Source organism: Mobula hypostoma, chromosome 5 (genome assembly GCF_963921235.1).
Source record: "Mobula hypostoma chromosome 5, sMobHyp1.1, whole genome shotgun sequence".
In the NCBI taxonomy this organism is placed as follows: domain Eukaryota; kingdom Metazoa; phylum Chordata; class Chondrichthyes; order Myliobatiformes; family Myliobatidae; genus Mobula; species Mobula hypostoma.
In genome coordinates this window covers 195,377,493-195,396,343 of record NC_086101.1, presented here as the reverse complement: position 1 = coordinate 195,396,343, position 18,851 = coordinate 195,377,493, and the positions used below count along the sequence as shown (strand labels likewise).

General features: G+C 43.7%; 1 protein-coding gene across 1 annotated transcript in view; it reads right to left on the bottom strand.

The window, feature by feature from the left end:
- Window positions 1-16,450, bottom strand: part of LOC134346397 (coiled-coil domain-containing protein 152-like) — a 110,880-nt gene extending 94,430 nt beyond the window's left edge. Inside the window, exons 1-2 of the mRNA XM_063047755.1 lie at window positions 16,369-16,450; window positions 1,899-1,983 (exon numbers count right to left, since the gene is read on the bottom strand). Coding sequence (XP_062903825.1) covers window positions 1,899-1,976 — 78 coding nt within the window. The 5' untranslated portion in view covers window positions 1,977-1,983; window positions 16,369-16,450. The remainder of the gene's footprint in view (window positions 1-1,898; window positions 1,984-16,368) is intronic.
- Between the last annotated feature and the right edge of the window lie 2,401 nt (window positions 16,451-18,851).

Genomic DNA, 18,851 nt, shown 5'->3' with positions numbered 1-18,851 from the left:
CCAACTATGTTCTTTCAGCCACATCTCAGTAATGGCCATAACAGCATACCTGCCAATTAACTGCGCCACCTTATTCTGTATACTGCGTGCATTCAAATATAACAGCTTCACCTTTTCAATTTTGCCCACCCTCCCACCCACCCCCCCCTTGAGCTACCTTAATGACTAACGCCCGGTAGCACCACATCTACAGTGATGAAATGCTTTGAGAGGTTGGTCATGACTAAACTGAACTCCTGCCTCAGCAAGGACCTGAATCCACTGCAATTTGCCTATCGCCGCATTTGGTCAATGGCAGATGCAATCTCCATGGCTCTCCACACGGCTTTAGACCACTTAGACAATGCAAGCACCTATCTCAGGATGCTGTTCATTGACTATAGCTCAGCATTTAATACCATCGTTCCCACAATCCTGATTGATTAGGCCTCTGTACCTCTTTCTGCAATTGGATCCTCGACTTCCTAACCGGAAGACCACAATCTGTGTGGATTGGTGATAACATCTCCTCCTCGCTGACGACCAACACTGGTGCACCTCGGGTGTGTGCTTAGCCCACTGCTCTGCTCTCTATATATACATGACTGTATGGCTGGGTGTAGCTAAGATACCATCTGTAAATTTGCTGATAAATAACCATTGTTGGTAGCATCTCAGGTGGTGACAAGAGGGCATACAAGAGCAAGATATGCCAACTAGTGCAGTGGTGTCGCAGCAACAACCTGGCACTTGACATCAGTAAGACGAAAGAGCTGATTGTGGACTTCGGGAAGGGTAAGACGAAGGAACACATACCAATCCTCATAAAGGGATCAGAAGTGGAGAGAGTACGCAGTTTCAAATTCCTGGGTGTCAAGATCTTTGAGGACCTAACCTGGTCCGAACATATCGATGCAGTTATAAAGAAGGCAAGACAGCAACTATACTTCATTAGGAGCTTGACTATACACTCAAAAACTTCTATAGATGTACCGTGGAGAGCATTCTGACAGGCTGCATCACTGTCTGGTACGGGGGGTGGGGCTACTGCACAGGACCGAAAGAAGCTGCAGAGGGTTGTAAATTTAGTTGGCTCCATCTTGGGTACTAGCCTACAAAGTACCCAGGACATCTTCAAGGAGCGGTGTCTCAGAAAGGCAGCGTCCATTATTAAGGACCTCCAGCACCCAGGGCATGCCCTTTTCTCACTGTTACCATCAGGCAGGAGGTACAGAAGCCTGAAGGCACACACTCAGCAATTCAGGAACAGTTTCTTCCCCTCTGCCATCCGATTCCTAAATGGATGTTGAACCTGTAAGCACACCTCACTATTTTTAATATATTTTATTTCTGGTTTTTTTGCACAATTTTTAATCTATTCAATATACATATACTGGAACTGACTTATTTATTTACTATTATTAATTTTTTTCTACTTATCTATTATGTATTGCATTGAACTGCTTCTGCTAAGTTAACAAATTGTATGATACATGCCAGTGATAATAAAACCAACTTCCACCCCTGCATTCACACACTTTGTCATTTGAAAGCATTGATTTTATTTCATTCATGTTGAGTCTGGTACTGCACAACTTGCAGAGGTGTTGCCTGTGACCTATGACCTGACCCATCCATTCCACAATAGTCTTTTACTCACTGTTCAGATGATCAGTAGATGTCCAGTTTTGACTGCGAAACTGGCAACACCATTTTTGCCAAAAATGCTTTAGACTCGCACATTTTAAAACCCCATCAAGTCCATTGTGTTTATCTATATCCAATTACACATGTATTGCTAAAGGTTTTGAAGTTCAATTTTTTTTTATCTAACCTGCACAATGGGGAGAAACGTTGATCGTCTTAGTCACCATTAGTACACCCTATTGCTAAGCTACTCACGGGCACATTCTGCATACCTGTTCCAAAAGCCCATAGTCTTCAACAAATTTGTCCAGATTTGATGTATGTGTTATCTTCTTCATCTTCTCCTCCATTTTGCTGCTAAATTTAGTGTTAACAAAAATATTACTTAGTCTTATCAAATATCTTAATATTTCTTTTAAATACATTAACATCCTGAATCTGAAATAGTATGAACCAGTGTACCCGTATTTCTGATTTTGTTTTTAAATGTTTAACAATATCTCCACAACTTAACTCAGATGTATGCTTTGACAGCAATATTTCCTAAGAATGTTTTTCAATTTCTCCGCTCAATTATCTTAGTCAAGATATAGTACCCCACATTCTAGATTTCCTTTGCACATTACGCAGGGGGATTGTATATTTTCTAACAATTTTGAGGGTAGTCTATTTTATCTTCCCTTTCATCTCTGTAAATCCACTCTTTCTTCAAACATTTTGAGATTCACTGTCTTCAGTTTGCCACCCCAAGATATTCACTCTTCCTTCAGTTTGCCATGTAGAGATCCACTCTTTCTTCAAGCAGTTTACCACCCCGAGATCCACTTTCTTCAAGCAGTTTACCACCCTGAGATCCACTCTTTCTTCAAGCAGTTTACCACCCTGAGAGATCCACTCTTTCTTCAAGCAATTTACCACTCCGAGATCCACTCTTTCTTCAAGCAGTTTACCACCAATGTTCCCTCTAATTTTTAGGAGTCAGTGTGCACAAAAATCTTATGTTGTACAAATTTTTTTTTCTGTGACAAAAGTATGTGCGCACTGAATGCACACATGGGACAGTCTATGTAGGTTTACAAAATATTTGACATAAAACTTAAGTCACACACACAAAAAATGCTGGTGAACACAGCAGGCCAGGTAGCATCTATAGGAAGAGGTACAGCTGACGTTTCAGGCCAAGACCCTTCATCAAGACTAACTGAAAGAAGAGATAGTAAGAGATTTGAAAGTGGGAGGGGGAGGGGGAGATCCGAAATTATAGAAGACAGTAGGGGGAGGGATGGAGCTAAGAGCTGGACAGGTGATTGACAAAAGGGATATGAGAGGATCATGGGACAGGAGGCCTAGGGAGAAAGAAAAGGTGGGGGGAAGCCCAGAGGATGGGCAACAAGTTATAGTGAGGGGGACAGAGGGAGAAAAAAGAGAGATAAAAAAGGGAAAAGAAAAAAATTAATGATAAATAGATAGATAGATAGATAGATAGATAAGGGATGGGATACAAAGGGGAGAAGGGGCATTAATGGAAGTTGGAGAAGTCAATGTTCATGCCATCAGGTTGGAGATACTTAATTTTTATCATATTTAAGTCAGTTATTTTTTTCTCTCTCCTGTCTTTGGCATTTACCCATCCTTTGTAAACTATTTCGACTAATAGAACTTCCATCCCATTGATAGCTTTTGATTCTCATTAACATATCCAAATGACATTCACCTTAATGGTTTCTCAGCTTGTTTTTGAGTTGATTCATTAGGCTAAAACCTCGCTCACAGTCCGTACTAGACGCAAGAAAAGTTCCCCCAATGTCCATCAACTGTGCAAGGTCGCAAAACTGTTCATTTTGAAGTACAAATGCCACCATTTGAGCAAAGTTTGAAATCAGTTTGGATTTAATTTTTTCTTGCACGGAACATTTGAAATCATTAAACTGTCTATTACAATATTTTCAGCTAGAAATTCATGATATTTTAGACATGAGGCATTAACTTGTTCATCGCCAAATGTGAAGTCACAACCTGAAATTGCAGAGAAATCAAAAGTTGACCATTCTTGTACCTCAATTTTGATTTCCTCTGGGTTTGATCGTTTTCGCTCTCGCTCATCTGCACTCAACCGTAACATGCATAGCACTCCTGTAATGGGTAATGACGGGTTCTGTTGCCTGAGCTTTTGTACACCATCCAAATGCGATTTACTTGCCAAATGATGCTTCAAAAAGTCAAGTTTCCAAATATCATCCCATTTCTTTCCACTAGCAAATTCTCCAACAACTTTCGCATCACGACAATACAAACAGATAACTCCAGTTTCCAAATCATACATAAATATTTCTCGTAGTTGAACGTTCATGACCTCATGAGCTTTCGGTGTAGCAGTTTCTACTATTTTGTTCACCCATTCAACTTTAAACAAATTTGCAGTTCTTTTGCACTTCACGCCCTTTGCTTCTTTTGAATTTGACATAGTGAATCAATATTTTGTCCAATAAAAACTTAGTAAGCTATCTACAGGATTTGAAACAGAACACTGTGCGCCAAACATGGCTGTCACCGTGATGCAGCTGGACAAACTGGAACAGGATAGGTGACATGATGTAAATTAGTGACGTGTTTTGTGGTATTTGAAAAACCAACTAATTAGTTAACAGAAAGTTAACTAAAAGATTATTTTCAATAAGTATAATTATTAACTACTACATTATTTTAGGTAACTAACCTTCTGTGCGCACATTAATTTCCTTTGCGCACTGGTTGAAAAACGTGTTTGCACACACGCGCACTGCGTAGAGGGAACTATGTTTACCACCCTGAGAGATCCACTCTTTCTTCAAGCAGTTTACTACCCCGAGATCCACTGTTTCAAGCAGTTTACTACCCAGAGAGATCCACTCTTTCTTCAAGCTGTTTGCCACCGTGAGATCCACTCTTTCTTCAAACTGTTTACCACCGTGAGATCCACTCTTTTTTCCAAGCTGCTTACATCTGAGAGATCCACTCTTTCTTCAAGCAGTTTACCACCCCCAGAGATCCACTTTTTCTTCACGCTATTTACCACCCTGAGAGATCCACACTTTCTTCCATCAGTTTATCACCCTGAGAGGCCCACACTTTCTTCAGGTTACCACACCGAGAGATCCACTCTTTCTTCAAGCAGTTTAGCACCCTAAGAGAACCACTCTTTCTTCAAGCACTTTACCACTCCGTGAGATCCACTCTTTCTCAAAGCTGTTTACCACGCCAAGAGATCCACTCTTTCTTCAAGCAGTTTACCACCCGAGACACTCTTTCTTCAAGCCGTTTACTACCCTGAGAAATCCACTCTTTCTTCAAGTAGTTTACCACCCTGAGAGAATCACTCTTTCTTCAAGCAGTTTAGCACCCTGAGAGAACCACTCTTTCTTCAAGCAGTTTACCACCCCCAGAGATCCACTCTTTCTTCAAGCAGTTTACTGCCCCGAGAGATCTACTCCTTCAAGCAGTTTACCACCAAGATCCACTCTTTCTTCAGGCATTTTACCACCGAGAGATCCGCTCTTTCTTCAAGCATGTTACCACCCTGAGAGATCCACTTTTTCTTCAAGCGGTTTACCACCCTGACAGATCTATTCTTTCTTCAAGCAGTTTACCACCCTGAGATCCATTGTTTCAAGCAGTTTACCACCCTGAGAGATCCACTTTCTTCAAGCAGTTTACCACCCCGAGAGATCCAATCTTTCTTCAAGCAGTTTTCTGCCCCGAGAGATCCACACTTTCTTCAATCAGTTTACCACCCCGAGAGATCCACTCTTTCTTCATGCAGTTTACCACCCGGAAAGATCCACTCTTTCTTCTTGCTGTTTACCACCCGAGACAAACACTCTTTCTTCAATCCGTTTACTACCCTGAGAAATCCACTCTTTCTTCAAGTAGTTTACCACCCTGAGAGAATCACTCTTTCTTCAAGCAATTTAGCACCCTGAGAGAACCACTCTTTCTTCAAGCGGTTTACCACCCTGACAGATCTATTCTTTCTTCAAGCAGTTTACCACCCTGAGATCCACTGTTTCAAGCAGTTTACCACCCTGAAAGATCCACTTTCTTCAAGCAGTTTTCTGCCCCAAGAGATCCACACTTTCATAGAAACATAGAAACATAGAAAATAGGTGCAGGAGTAGGCCATTCGGCCCTTCGAGCCTGCACCGCCATTTATTATGATCATGGCTGATCATCCAACTCAGAACCCAGCCTTCCCTCCATACCCCCTGACCCCCACTCTTTCTTCAAGCTGTTAACCACCTCAAGAGATCCACTCTTTCTTCAAGCATTTTACCACCGTGAGATCCACTCTTCCTTCAAGCATGTTACCACCCTAAGAGATCCACTCTTTCTTCAAGCATTTTACCACCATGAGATCCACTCTTTCTTTAAGCATGTTACCACCCTAAGAGATCTACTCTTTCTTCAAGCATTTACCACTCTACGATCCACTCTTTCTTCAAGCTGCTTACCAGCCTGAGATCCACTCTTTCTTCAAGCAGTTTACCACCCTGACAGATCTATTCTTTCTTCAAGCATTTTACCTACCCCGACAGATCCACACTTTCTTCAAGCAGTTTGCCACCCTGAGAGATCCATTCTTTCTTCAAGCTGTTTACTACTCCGAGAGATCCACTCTTTCTTCAAGCAGTTTACCACCACGAGAGATCCACTCTGTCTTCAAGCTGTGTACCAGCTCGAGAGATCCACTCTTTCTTCAAGCAGTTTACCACCCCGACAGATCCACTCTTTCTTCAAGCAGTTTACAACCCTGACAGATCTACTCTTTCAAGCATTTTACCACGAAATCCACTCTTTCTTCAAGTAGTTCACCACTCTGAGAGATCCACTCTTTCTTCAAGCATTTTACCACCCTACGATCCACTCTTTCTTCAAGCTGCTTACCAGCCCAAGATCCACTCTTTCTTCAAGCTGTTTAACACTCTGATGATCCACTCTTTCTTCAAGCTGTTTACCAGCCCGAGAGATCCACTCTTTCTACAAGCTGTTTACCACCCCGAGAGATCCACTCTTTCTTCAAGCAGTTTACCACCCTAAGAGATCCATTGTTTCTTCAAGCATTTTACCACCCCGAGAGATCTACAATTTCTTCAGTTTACCACCGAGATCCACTCTTTCTTCAAGCATTTTACCACCGAGTGATCCATACTTTCTTCAATCAGTTTATCTCCCTGAGAGATTCACTCTTTCTTCAAGCAGTTTACCACCCCATGAGAGATCCACTTTCTTCAAGCAGTTTACCACCCTGAGATCCACACTTCCATCAAGCAGTTTACCACCCCGAGATCCACTCTTTCTTCAAGCATTTTACCTCCTAAAGAGAACCACTCTTTCTTCAAGCAGTTTACTGCCCCGAGAGATCCACACTTTCTTCAATCAGTTTACCACCCCGAGAGATCCACTCTTTCTTCAAGCAGTTTACCACACGGAGAGATCCACTCTTTTTCAAGCAGTTTACCACCCTGAGATCCACTCTTTCTCAAGCAGTTTACCACCCCCTGAGAGATCCACTTTCTTCAAACAGTTTACTGCCCTGGGAGATCCACTCTTTCTTCAAGACAACTCTGATGATGCTTCGCTCAGTAGGGTTGATTCTGGCCAGCGGGGGATCCCCGACCATCATCAAGCTACTGCTCATAAAATTCAAGTAACACAAAACAAAATTATTGCCACTTGGAATGTAAGAACCCCATATCAAGCGGGAAGATTAGACAAGGTGATAAATGAAATGGAAAGACTAAAGATTAACATCATGGGAATTAGCGAAGTTCATTGGATAGATGCTGGAACATGTCAGTTTAGAAATAAAACACTAGTTTATTCTTGTGGAACATCCCATACTAATGACGTAGGAATTCTTATGGATGAAAACATGGCAAAAAGTGTTTTAGGACATTGGGCAATATCAGAAAGAGTGCTCCTTGTTAGATTCAGAGGACAACCATTTGATTTAGCAATTATACAGGTATATACACCAACAACAGATGGAGCAAATGGGGATATAGATAACTTCTATGAAGAGCTTGAACAAGCAAAGAATGGATACAAATTTCAAGATATTGTTATTGTCATGGGAGATCTAAATGCTAAAGTAGGACAAGGTGCTGATGGAAATATTACAGTGCAGTCGCACTGATACACAACCAGGCCAAAGGGGGTAATGAGGGCCATCTTGGGTACATCGTCCGGGTGGACTGGGATCTGATGATACCCTCGGACAAGGTCAATCTTTGAAAAGATGCGCGCCCCGTGCAGGTTGGCCGTAAAGTCCTGGATGTGTGGTACCGGATAGCGATTGGACGTGGTGGCGTCGTTCAGCCTCCTATAGTCGCCGCACGGTCTCCAGCCTCCCGTGGACTTGGGCACCATATGGAGTAGGGAGGCCCACGGGCTGTCGGAATGTCACACAATCCCCATCTTCTTGAATTCCTCTTTCACGAGGCAGTGTTTGTCAGTCGGTAGCCTGCAGGCCCGGGCATGAAGGGGAGGTCCCTGTGTGGGGATGTGGTGCATCACGCCATGCTTGGGGTCTGTTGAGGAAAGCTGCAGCGTGATGATAGATGGGAACTCCGACAACACTCTGGCGAAAGAAGTGACAGAGTCCAGCTGTCATTGTCGGAATAAGTGACGGAGTCCAGCTGCGGGGCCGGTAACCTGGCCTCGCCAAGGGAGAAAATCTGGAACGTCTTCGCATCGACCAATCGTCGTTCCTTCAAATCCATGAGCAGGCAGTGAGCGCAGAGGAAGTCCACACCCAACAATGGCTGTGATACTGCGGTCAGCATAAACGTCCATGTAAAGCAGCTGGAACCGAACTGCAAGGGGATGGCTCTTGTGCCGTGGGTGCGGACGGTGCTGCTGTTGACTGCCGTAAGTTCCGGTCCTGTTCTTCTAGTTGGGGTATCGTGGCTCGAGGGAGGTAGGACACTGATTTCCGCCCCTGTGTCCACCAGGAACCTACGCCCGGAGTGCTTGTCCCAAAAGTAGACCAGCTGCTGTAGCCATCAGCAATGGCTGGTCCCAGCGTTTCCCTGGAACGAGCATGGCCGTCGGCAGTGGCAGGCCCCGGAACCCCACCTTTGATGATAAAAACACCAAGACCCAGAAGTGGTGCCGTCCCTTGGTGTGGGTGTTACGTGATCCGCTGCTGGGGTGTGGGAGGGCTGGGCTTTCGGCCGTGCCACCGCGCTAATTTCAATGGTGGTTCCGCCATTTTTTTTGGCGCACCAAAGTCGTCCACGCAGGCAGCCACCCTGCACGGGTCTCTGAAGTCTTCATCTGCTAGCAGGAGGCAGGTGTCTTGTGGCATTTGCTCCAAGAAGATCTGTTCAAAAAGCAGGCAAGGCTTATGGCCGTCTGCCAGTGCTAGCATGTCACTCATCAGGGTTGATGACGCGCGGTCGCCCAGGCCGTCCATATACAGTAACCGCGTGGCCCGTTCGTGGCGGGAGAGGCCAAATATGCGGATTAACAGGGCCTTGAGTGCCTCGTACCTGTCTGTTGCCAGGTGCTGATGCATAAAATCGATAACACGGACCGCTGTCTCCTGGTCGAGGGCGCCCACCACGTAGTAATACCTGGTGGCATCTGAGACAATTTGCCTGACCTGGAACTTGGCCTCTGCTTCTTTGAACCAGACCGGGGGCTGAGTGATCCAGAAGGTTGGCAGTTTAAGGGAAACTGCATTCTACAGAGCCGAGTCGTTCATGCTGGGTCCAAATGCTATTGGACCGTCGGAGTCACCAATGTAGTTGCGCTGATGTGCAATGAGTGAAAACAACACACTGACTCGAGCAGGGTCTGGTCAAACTGTTTACTGTTTCAATCCGCGCGCGCTTAAGTGCCCGCTCCCAGCATCCCCCGCTCCTTGTGGGGCAGAAGTCACGTCAGCTTCCAGGCCGAGGTCTGCCCCACACTCAGAGCCCTCTCGGTTGCTGCTGGCTGCTGATTCGCTTGTGACTGCTGCAGCCGGTTCGCTTGCCGCGTGGGCAAGCTGCCACAATAGAAAAATTTGGACTAGGGGAAAGAAATGAAAGAGGTGAGAAATGGGTAGAATGGTGCAAGATGAATAATCAGGTCATTATGAATACCTACTTTAAAAACCACCCAAGATGCTTGTGGACCTGGAAAAGTCCAGGTGATAACACTAGAAATCAAATTGACTTTATTACTATAAACCAAAGATTTAGAAACTCAGTGACTCAATGCAAAACATATCCAGGTGCTGACTGTAATAGTGACCATAACCCAATAGTATCATGTAAAAGTAAAACTTAAAACACTAAAGAAGCAAAAAGCTGAACAATCCTTTGACTACTTGCAATTAATTAAAGAAGAAAACTTAAGACAAAAATTTACAATTGAAGTAAGGAATAGATTTCAAAGTCTAGAAATAGAATCCGTTGAAGATGATAGCAATCACGTAGAAATGAAATTTAACTCTCTAAAGGGTGCCTTGGTAGAATCAGCAAAGTCAGTGATTCCAAAAAAAGAAAAAAGCACAAAGAATAAATGGATGGCAGATGAAATCAAAAATCTAATGGAAGAAAGAAGGAAGAAAGCAAATCCTATAGAATATAAGCCCTTAGATTAAAAAAAAAGTTAAAAGCTTATGTCAAAAAGCCAAAGAAGAATAGTTAAACCAGGAATGTGAGCAAATAGAAAGAATCCCTATTACTGATCCAAAAAGGTTACATCAACAAATCAAGAATATCACTGGTAAAAAGCTCCTCTGTTCTTCAGGTGGATGTTTGAAAGCAAAGGACAGTACCATTATCATGGAAAAAGATGAGATTATCAACAGATGGACTGAGTATATTCAGGAATTGTTTGAAGACAATCGAGGCGAAAAACCAGAAATTAAGAAAAACATTGAAGGTTCAAGGATTTTAAAATCCGAAGTTCATAATGCAATAAATAAGATGAAGAAGGGAAAGGCAGCAGGTCCTGATGAATTAGTAATAGAACAAATTATCGCCCTTGAAGATTATGAAATTGAAAAACTTACTGATTTAATCAATGACATTTATGAGACTGGAATAACACCAGAAGAGATGAAAAAAATCAGTATTTATCACTCTTCCTAAGAAAGCTGGAGCAATAGAATTGTGAATTACATAGGACTATAAGTTTAATGAGTCATATCACCAAGACACTTCTAAGAATTTTGATGACAAGAGCTAGAAGTAAGATAAAAGCTGAAATAGGCAAAGAACAATGTGGTTTTGTGAAAGACAAAGGTACAAGAAACGCAATATTGATGTTAAGGATACTATCAGAGCGAGCTATTCAAGTGCAAAAAGATTTGTTTGTTTGTTTTATCGACTACACAGAAACATTTGATAAAGTGAAGCACAATAAGTTATTTGAAATATTACAGAAAACTCTAGATCTGGATTCGAAAGACCTCTGCCTAATCAGAAATCTGTACTGGAAACAAACTGCCGCTTTAAGAATAGATGGAGAAGTGAGTCAGTTTACGAAAATCAAGAGAGGCATTAGACAAAGGTGTGTTTTCTCCCCTGATTTATTTAATGTGTACAGTGAAACAATATTACAAGAAATAAGAGACACCTTGGGAATCAAAGTTGGCGATGAAAACATCAATAATTTCAGATATGCAGATGACACTGTGTTAATTGCAAGTACGGAGGAAGCACTACAAAACTTAATTGATATAATTGTGGAAGAAAGTGCAAAAATGGGTCTATCTATCAATTGCAAAAAGACAGACAGCATGGTGATATCCAAAAAGAAGGAGAATCCTATCTGCAGGCTGAGAATAAATGGGGAAGACATAAAACAAGTACAGAACTTTTGCTACTTAGGAAGCTGGGTGACATCAGATGGCAGGTGCAACTTGGACATCAGAAGAATAGGGACGGCAAAAGACACCTTTACGAGAATGAAGAGTATACTGACCAATACTAAACTAGGCATAACAACCCACCTCAGAGTACTGAAACGTTACGTTTATCCAGTAATGTTATATGGCTCAGAATGTTAGGCAATATCTAGTAACATGAGGAAACGAATTGTAGCAGCAGAGATGTGGTTTTTGAGGAGGATGCAAAGAATATCATGGATGAAACGAATATCTATCAAGGATGTCATGAACAGAGCAAACACAAAAAGAGAAGTAATGTATGAGATCATGAAAAGGCAACGTAACTTCATTGGACATGTGATTAGGAAAGAGGAGTTAAAATGCACGGTAATTATGGGAAAGATTGAAGGGAAGAAAGCAAGAGGAAGACAAAGACAAATGATGATGGAGACAGCAGCCAGAGAACTGGAAGTGAATACCAATGAATTGATCCACTTACCATAGAACCATAGAAACTACAGCACAGAAACAGGCCCTTTGGCCCTTCTTGGCTGGCCGAACCATTTTCTGCCTAGTCCCACTGACCTGCACACGGACCATATCCCTCCATACACCTCCCATCCATGTATCTGTCCAATTTATTCTTAATGTTAAAAAAGAACCCGCATTTACCACCTCGTCTGGCAGCTCATTCCATACTCCCACCACTCTCTGTCTGAAGAAGCCCCCACTAATGTTCCCTTTAAACTTTTCCCCCCTCACCCTTAACCCATGTCCTCTGGTTTTTTTCTCCCCTTGCCTCAGTGGAAAAAGCCTGCTTGCATTCACTCTATCTATACCCATCATAATTTTATATACCTCTATCAAATCTCCCCTCATTCTTCTACGCTCCAGGGAATAAAGTCCTAACCTATTCAACCTTTCTCTGTAACTGAGTTTCTCAAGTCCCGGCAACATCCTTGTAAACCTTCTCTGCACTCTTTCAACCTTATTTATATCCTTCCTGTAATTTGGTGACCAAAACTGAACACAATACTCCAGATTCGGCCTCACCAATGCCTTATACAACCTCATCATAACATTCCAGCTCTTATACTCAATACTTCGATTAATAAAGGCCACTGTACCAAAAGCTCTCTTTACGACCCTATCTACCTGTGACGACACTTTTAGGGAATTTTGTATCTGTATTCCCAGATCCCTCTGTTCCACTGCACTCCTCACTGCCTTACCATTAACCCTGTATGTTCTACCTTGGTTTGTCCTTCCAACGTGCAATACCTCACACTTGTCTGTATTAAACTCCATCTGCCATTTTTCAGCCCATTTTTCCAGCTGGTCCAAGTCCCTCTGCAGGCTCTGAAAACCTTCCTCACTGTCTACTACACCTCCAATCTTTGTATCACCAGCAAACTTGCTGATCCAATTTACCACATTATCATCCAGATCATTGATATAGATGACAAATAACAATGGACCCAGCACTGATCCCTGTGGCACACCACTAGTCACAGGCACTTGACCCGAAACAGGAGTGTGTGGGCCATGGCAGTCAAAGCTCAAACTGGGCATGGCACCTGATGATGATGATGTTGAGGATTGATTTGTGTTCCCTCAGCTTACCCTTTATGAAGCCCACAATCAGCTCTTTGGTCTTGCTGACCTTTAGTGCAAGGTTATTGCTGTGACACCACTCAACCAAATTGTACATTTCACTGCAACACCACAAAATGCTGGAGATGATAGGGGAAACCAGGAGGGTGAAGTAAGGAGCTGGGAAGTTGATTGGAGAAAGAGATACAGGGCTGGAGAAGGGGGAAATCTAATTGGAGAGGACAGAAAACTGTGGAAAAAAGAAAAGAACACTCCAAGCAACACCTCGAAAAAGTTATTGAAAACCACAATTCAGGAGATGGATACGAGAAAATTTCCAAGTCACTAAATAGCCCTTAAAGTACAGTTCAATCATCAAGAAATTGAAAGAATATGGCACAGCTGTAAATCTGCCTAGAGCAGGCTGTCCTCAAAAACTGAATGACTGTGCAAGAAGAGGACATAGAACATAGAAATCTACAGCATTTTACAGGCCCTTCAGCCCACAATGTTGTGCCAAACATGTAACCTACTCTAGAATTACCCTACCACAGACCCCTCTATTTTTCTAAGCTCCGTGTACCTATCCAAGTCTCTTAAGGGACCCTTTTGATCTACCTCCACCATCGTCACCAACAGTGCATTCCACGCACCCATCACTGTGTGAAAAACTTACCCCCGACATCCATCTGTACCTACTTCCAAGTACCTTAAAACTATGCCCTCTTGTGTTAGCCATTTCAGCCCTAGGAAAAAGCCTCTGGCTATTCACTTGAGCAAGGGGTTTAGATGGGGTGGAGTTTATTAGGTGTGTTCAGGAAGGTCTACTGACGCAATATGTAGATAAGCCAACTAGAAGAGAGGCTGTACTTGATCTAGTATTGGGAAATGAACCTGGTCATGTGTCAGATCTCTCTGTGGGACAGCATTTTGGAGGTAACGATCACAACTCTGTCTCCTTCACCATAGTGCTGGAGGGGGATAGGAGCAGACAATTTGGGAAAATATTTAATTGGGGTAGGGCAAATATGATGCTATTATGCAGGAACTTGGGAGCAGATGTTCTCAGGGAAATGCATGGCAGAAATGTAGTAAACATTCAGGGAAAAAACTAGTGAGAGAGGCCACCAGGAGACCTATGATGACTCTGGAGAAATTACAAGTTTCTGTGGCTGAGATGGGAGAGACTGGGCATACAACTGCTGGCTGGGTGCTTCACCGGTTGCAGCTTAATGGGAGTGTTGCAAAAACGAAAGTCATTGTTGAAAAAAACCCACATGAAATCTTGGCTAGAGTTTGTTAGAAGGCAAGTGAGAGACCCTGAAATCAGCTGGAAGAGGGTTATGTGGTCTGATGACACAAAAATTGATCTTTTTGGCCATCAGGCTCAATGGTATGTTTGGTGTAAGCTAACACCACACATCATCAAAAACACACCATCTCTACCATAAAGCATAGTGGTGGCTGCATCATGCTGCGGCGATGCTTCTCTGTAGCAGGTCCTGGAAGGTTTGTGAAGGTAGAGGGTAAAATGAATGCAGCAAAATACAGGGAAATTCTGGACGAAAACTTGATGCAGCCTGCAAGAGAACTGCGACTTGGGAGGTTTGTTTTCCAGCAAGACAATGACCTCAATACAGTCAAAGCTACACAGAAATGGCTTAAATACAACAAAGTTAATGTCCCGGAGTGGCCAAGTCAGAGTCAATCTAATTGAGAATTTGTGGCTGGACTTGAAAAGGGCTGTTCACTCACAATCCTCATGCAATCTGACAGAGCCTGAGTAGTTTTGTTAAGAATGGGGAAAAATTGCCAATGTCCAGATGTGCAAAGCTGATAGAGACCTATCCACACAGACTCAAGGCTGTAATTGCTGCCAAAGGTGCATCCACTAAATACTGACTTCAAGGGGGTGAGTAATCATGCAATCAATTATTTTGTGTTTAATAACTGTAATAAATTTAGACCAAGTTGTAGAAACTCATTTTCGTTTTCACTTTGACATGAGTCTTTTCTGTTGATCAGTGTCAAAAAAGCCAAATCCACTGTGATTCCAATGTTGTAAAACAATAAAACATGAAAAATTCTGAGGGGGGGGCAGGACTGAATATTTTTTATAGATAATGTATGTTTCTCCATTGTACAACATTTTCCTGGACATTTCCCTCTCATCGTCTTTCCCAATTTTGGGTCCCCCTTTGTCACGGCTTTTCTCTAATCCAAATTCACATCCCATCTATCCTTCATTTCTTTCTCAAGCATGGATTTTCCCCACCTTTTCTATCCTAACTTTCCTCTTTACCTCAGATTCTTCCTGTCAAATTCCACTTCTCTTTCTATCACAAATTCTTTCACCCTCCCTCCCTTTCCTAGATTTCTCTCCTCCATTTCAAATTTCCTCTCCTTTGTTTCCTCTGTCGCTGCCCATTCCCGATTCTCTTTATTGATCTTGGTTTTTATCACTGTCACTATTTCTGATTTCCTCAATCCCAGACTTAATTTTCTTCTGAATTCCAATTCCTCTCTATTTATCCTGGGGATTCACTCTCTCCTGGGTATTTTCATAGCCATAGAGATTCCACACACTTTGGTCAAAGAAATGCACACCAACTCTGACCATCAACCAATACATACAAAATCCTGGAGGAACTCAACTGGTCAGGCAGCATGTACGGAAGAGTAAACAGCTGAGATTTTGGGCAGTGACTCTTCATCAAGACTGGGGGAAAAAAAAGATCCTGACCATCAACCACCTATTTTGCAATGAGCCTATCTTAATAATATTTTAATTATACACACGTTCCTTCTCCCCAATTACATGTTTTCCCACCCACTAAAATGGGTTATTTCTTCCTTATCTTAGGGGATCGCATTCCTAGGGTTTCTCTCTCCATATACTGTACCAGTATCTGCTCTCTCTATCCCAGTATTCCCTTTCCATCCCTGGTATTCCATCACACTCAGTTTTCCCTATCCTAGTATTCCATATCTCTAACCTAGTAGTCCCTCTCCCGGTTTTCCTTACCATTTCTGTGTCTCTATCCACCCACTCCCTGTTTTCCCTCCTTATCCCAGTGTCCACATCCCGCACCCCATCCCGATATCCTCCCCTGGCCCAGATTTCCCTCTTTATTCAAGCGTTCCCACCCCCTACTCCGTTATTTTCCCCTCCTTCTCCTGGTCCAATTCCCGACACGTTCCCGTCTTTCTCCCGGTTTTTTCCTCACACGACCCTTCCCGCCGGCTGAGCCGTACCGCAAGCCGCAGGGCGGCGAGGCGAGACCGACCTCTCACTTCGGCTTTCCCGCCCACAGGATCGGCGGCGGTTCCACAATGCCTTGTTTGGATTGGCTCCGCTGTGACTCCGCTCCTTCGGCACTCCCACCAATCACATCCCGCCTTTGCAAGCTCTTGGCGTCTCGTCCGTCGCGTGACCAGCTGACCGGCCTCAACGGAAAAAAACTTTTTCCCGAACCTGTCCATCACCTGCGTGCCCCGCCCATTACTCTCCCAGCCCTGCCAATCAGCAACAGCTCCGCTTCAGGGATCACGCCCTCCCATCAATCAGAAACGTTGCCATGGTTACGCCCACGCTTGCTGGAGGAGCTCTGCAGGTCGGGCAGCTTTTACGGATGAGAATATAGAGTTGACCTTTCTTCAGAAGTAGAGAGACAGGGGCAGAAGGCAGAATAAAAAAGTAGGGAGAAGGGGAAGGAAATAGGTGAAGCCAGGAGGGTGGGAAAGATAAAGGGCTCGGGAGGAAGGAATCAGATGGGAAGGGGAGGGGAGGGTGGGAAAGGAAAGGGAGGGGATGTGATAGGCAGGTGATAGCCAGAGTGGGGAATAGAAGAGGAAGGGGCAGGGAGGGATTTGTTTTTACCAGAAAGAGTAGTTGATATTCATGCCATCAGGTTGGAGGCTAACCAGGTGGAATATAAGGTGTTGCTCCTCCATCCTGAGGGTGCCCTGGTCGTGGTACAAGAGGAGGCCATGGATTGACGTGTCGGAATGAGAATCAGAATTAATATCTGGACCCCAGGAATTTCCACTTTGGACAGAGCGGAGATGCTCGACGAAGCAGTACTCCAATTTACGATGGGTCTCACAAGTGTAGAGGAGGCACTGGACACAATAGATGACCGCAGCAGATTTGCAGATTAAGTGTTGCCTCGCCTGGAAGGACTGGTTGTGGCCTAGAGTGGAGGTGAGGGGGATGGTGAATGGGCAGGTGTAGCACTTGGGTTGCTAGCAGAAATAAGTGCTGGGAGGGAGATTAGTCCGTGGGGGGTGGGGTATAGAATGGACAAGGGGATCACAGAGGGAGTGATTCCCTGCAGAAAGTGGGGCAGGGGAGGTAATGCTATGTTGGCTGGGGATGGAAATAAAGCTAATCCATCCTTTGGAGATGGCAGACATTGTGGAGGGTGATGCTCATAGGATGTGGAGGTTCATAGGCTGGTAGGTAAGGCAAAGGCAACTATCAATGTTAAGGTGGTGGGAAGATGCACTGAGTGCAGATGTTCAGAAAATGGAGGAGATGTGGGTGAGGGTAGCATCAATGGTGGAGGGAGGGAACCCCCGTTCTTTGAAGAAGGAGGACATCTCTGATATCCTGGAAAGGAAAGCCTCATCCTGGGCAAAGGGAGGCCCCTTCCCTTCCCTTGCCCCCCGCACCTTCCCTTGCTCCCCTTCTCTCACCCATGTCCATCACCTCCCTGTAGTATTCCTCCCCCTCCCTCCACCTTTTTCTGACTTCTACCCCCTTTTTCCCAGTCCTGATGAAGGGTCTCAGCCCAAAAGGATTGTTTATTCCTCTCCGTACACATTGCCTGACCTGTTGAGTTGCTCCAGCATTCTGTGTGTGTTGCTGTAGGTTTCCAGCATCTGCAGAATCTCTTGTGCCAACATAGCAAGTTCAGCTTCTTGACCAATATCCAAAGTCAAAGTAAAAAGATACTGGGGATCCTCAGCAGGTCAGGCAGCATCTGTGGAGGCAGAAACAGGGTTTTGTTTCATGTCAAAGACCCTTTGTCAATACCAGAGAAAAGCTACCTGCACTACACTTCCTCTGACTCTTTCTTCTGCGTTCTTTTATTGCTCTGTGTTACGAAATGTTCTGTACCACCCCAGAAGTCAAGGCTCGAAGGTGAAACCCATGATTATCAGGTCCTCCCATGTAAAAAGTGTACCAGGTAGGTTAACTGGTCCTTGTAATTTGCCCCATCATTAGGTTAGGGTTTATGCAGGTAAGGGTAGATAAGGTATATTCGAGTTTCTATGAGATAGGGAATGGGACCCCACAAGGCAGTATTTGTAGCCCTTAATTGTTTAATATTATGATTAATGATCTTTTCTCTGAGATAGGTACTGGGTTGGGTAAATCACTTTTTGCAGATGATAGGGCTTTGACGATCAGAGGTAGAAATTTCAATTTAATTGTATATAGGGGACAAGGTTCAGAATCTTTATGTTCCTGTTAGGTTGAAAGGAAAGGTTAAAAGTTTGAGAGAGCCATGGTTTTCAAGAGATATTATAAACTTGGTTCAGAAAGAGAGAGGGATCTTCAATAAATATAGGCAGCTTGGAGTTAATGAGGTACTTGAGGAATATAAAGAATGTAAATAGAATCTTAAGAAAGAAATTAGAAAAGCTAAAAGAAGATACGAGGTTGCTTTGGCTAGTAAGGTGAAAATAAATCCAAAGGGTTTCTACAGTTATGTTAGTGGCAAAAGGATAGTGAGGGATAAAATTGGTCCCTTGGAGAATCAGA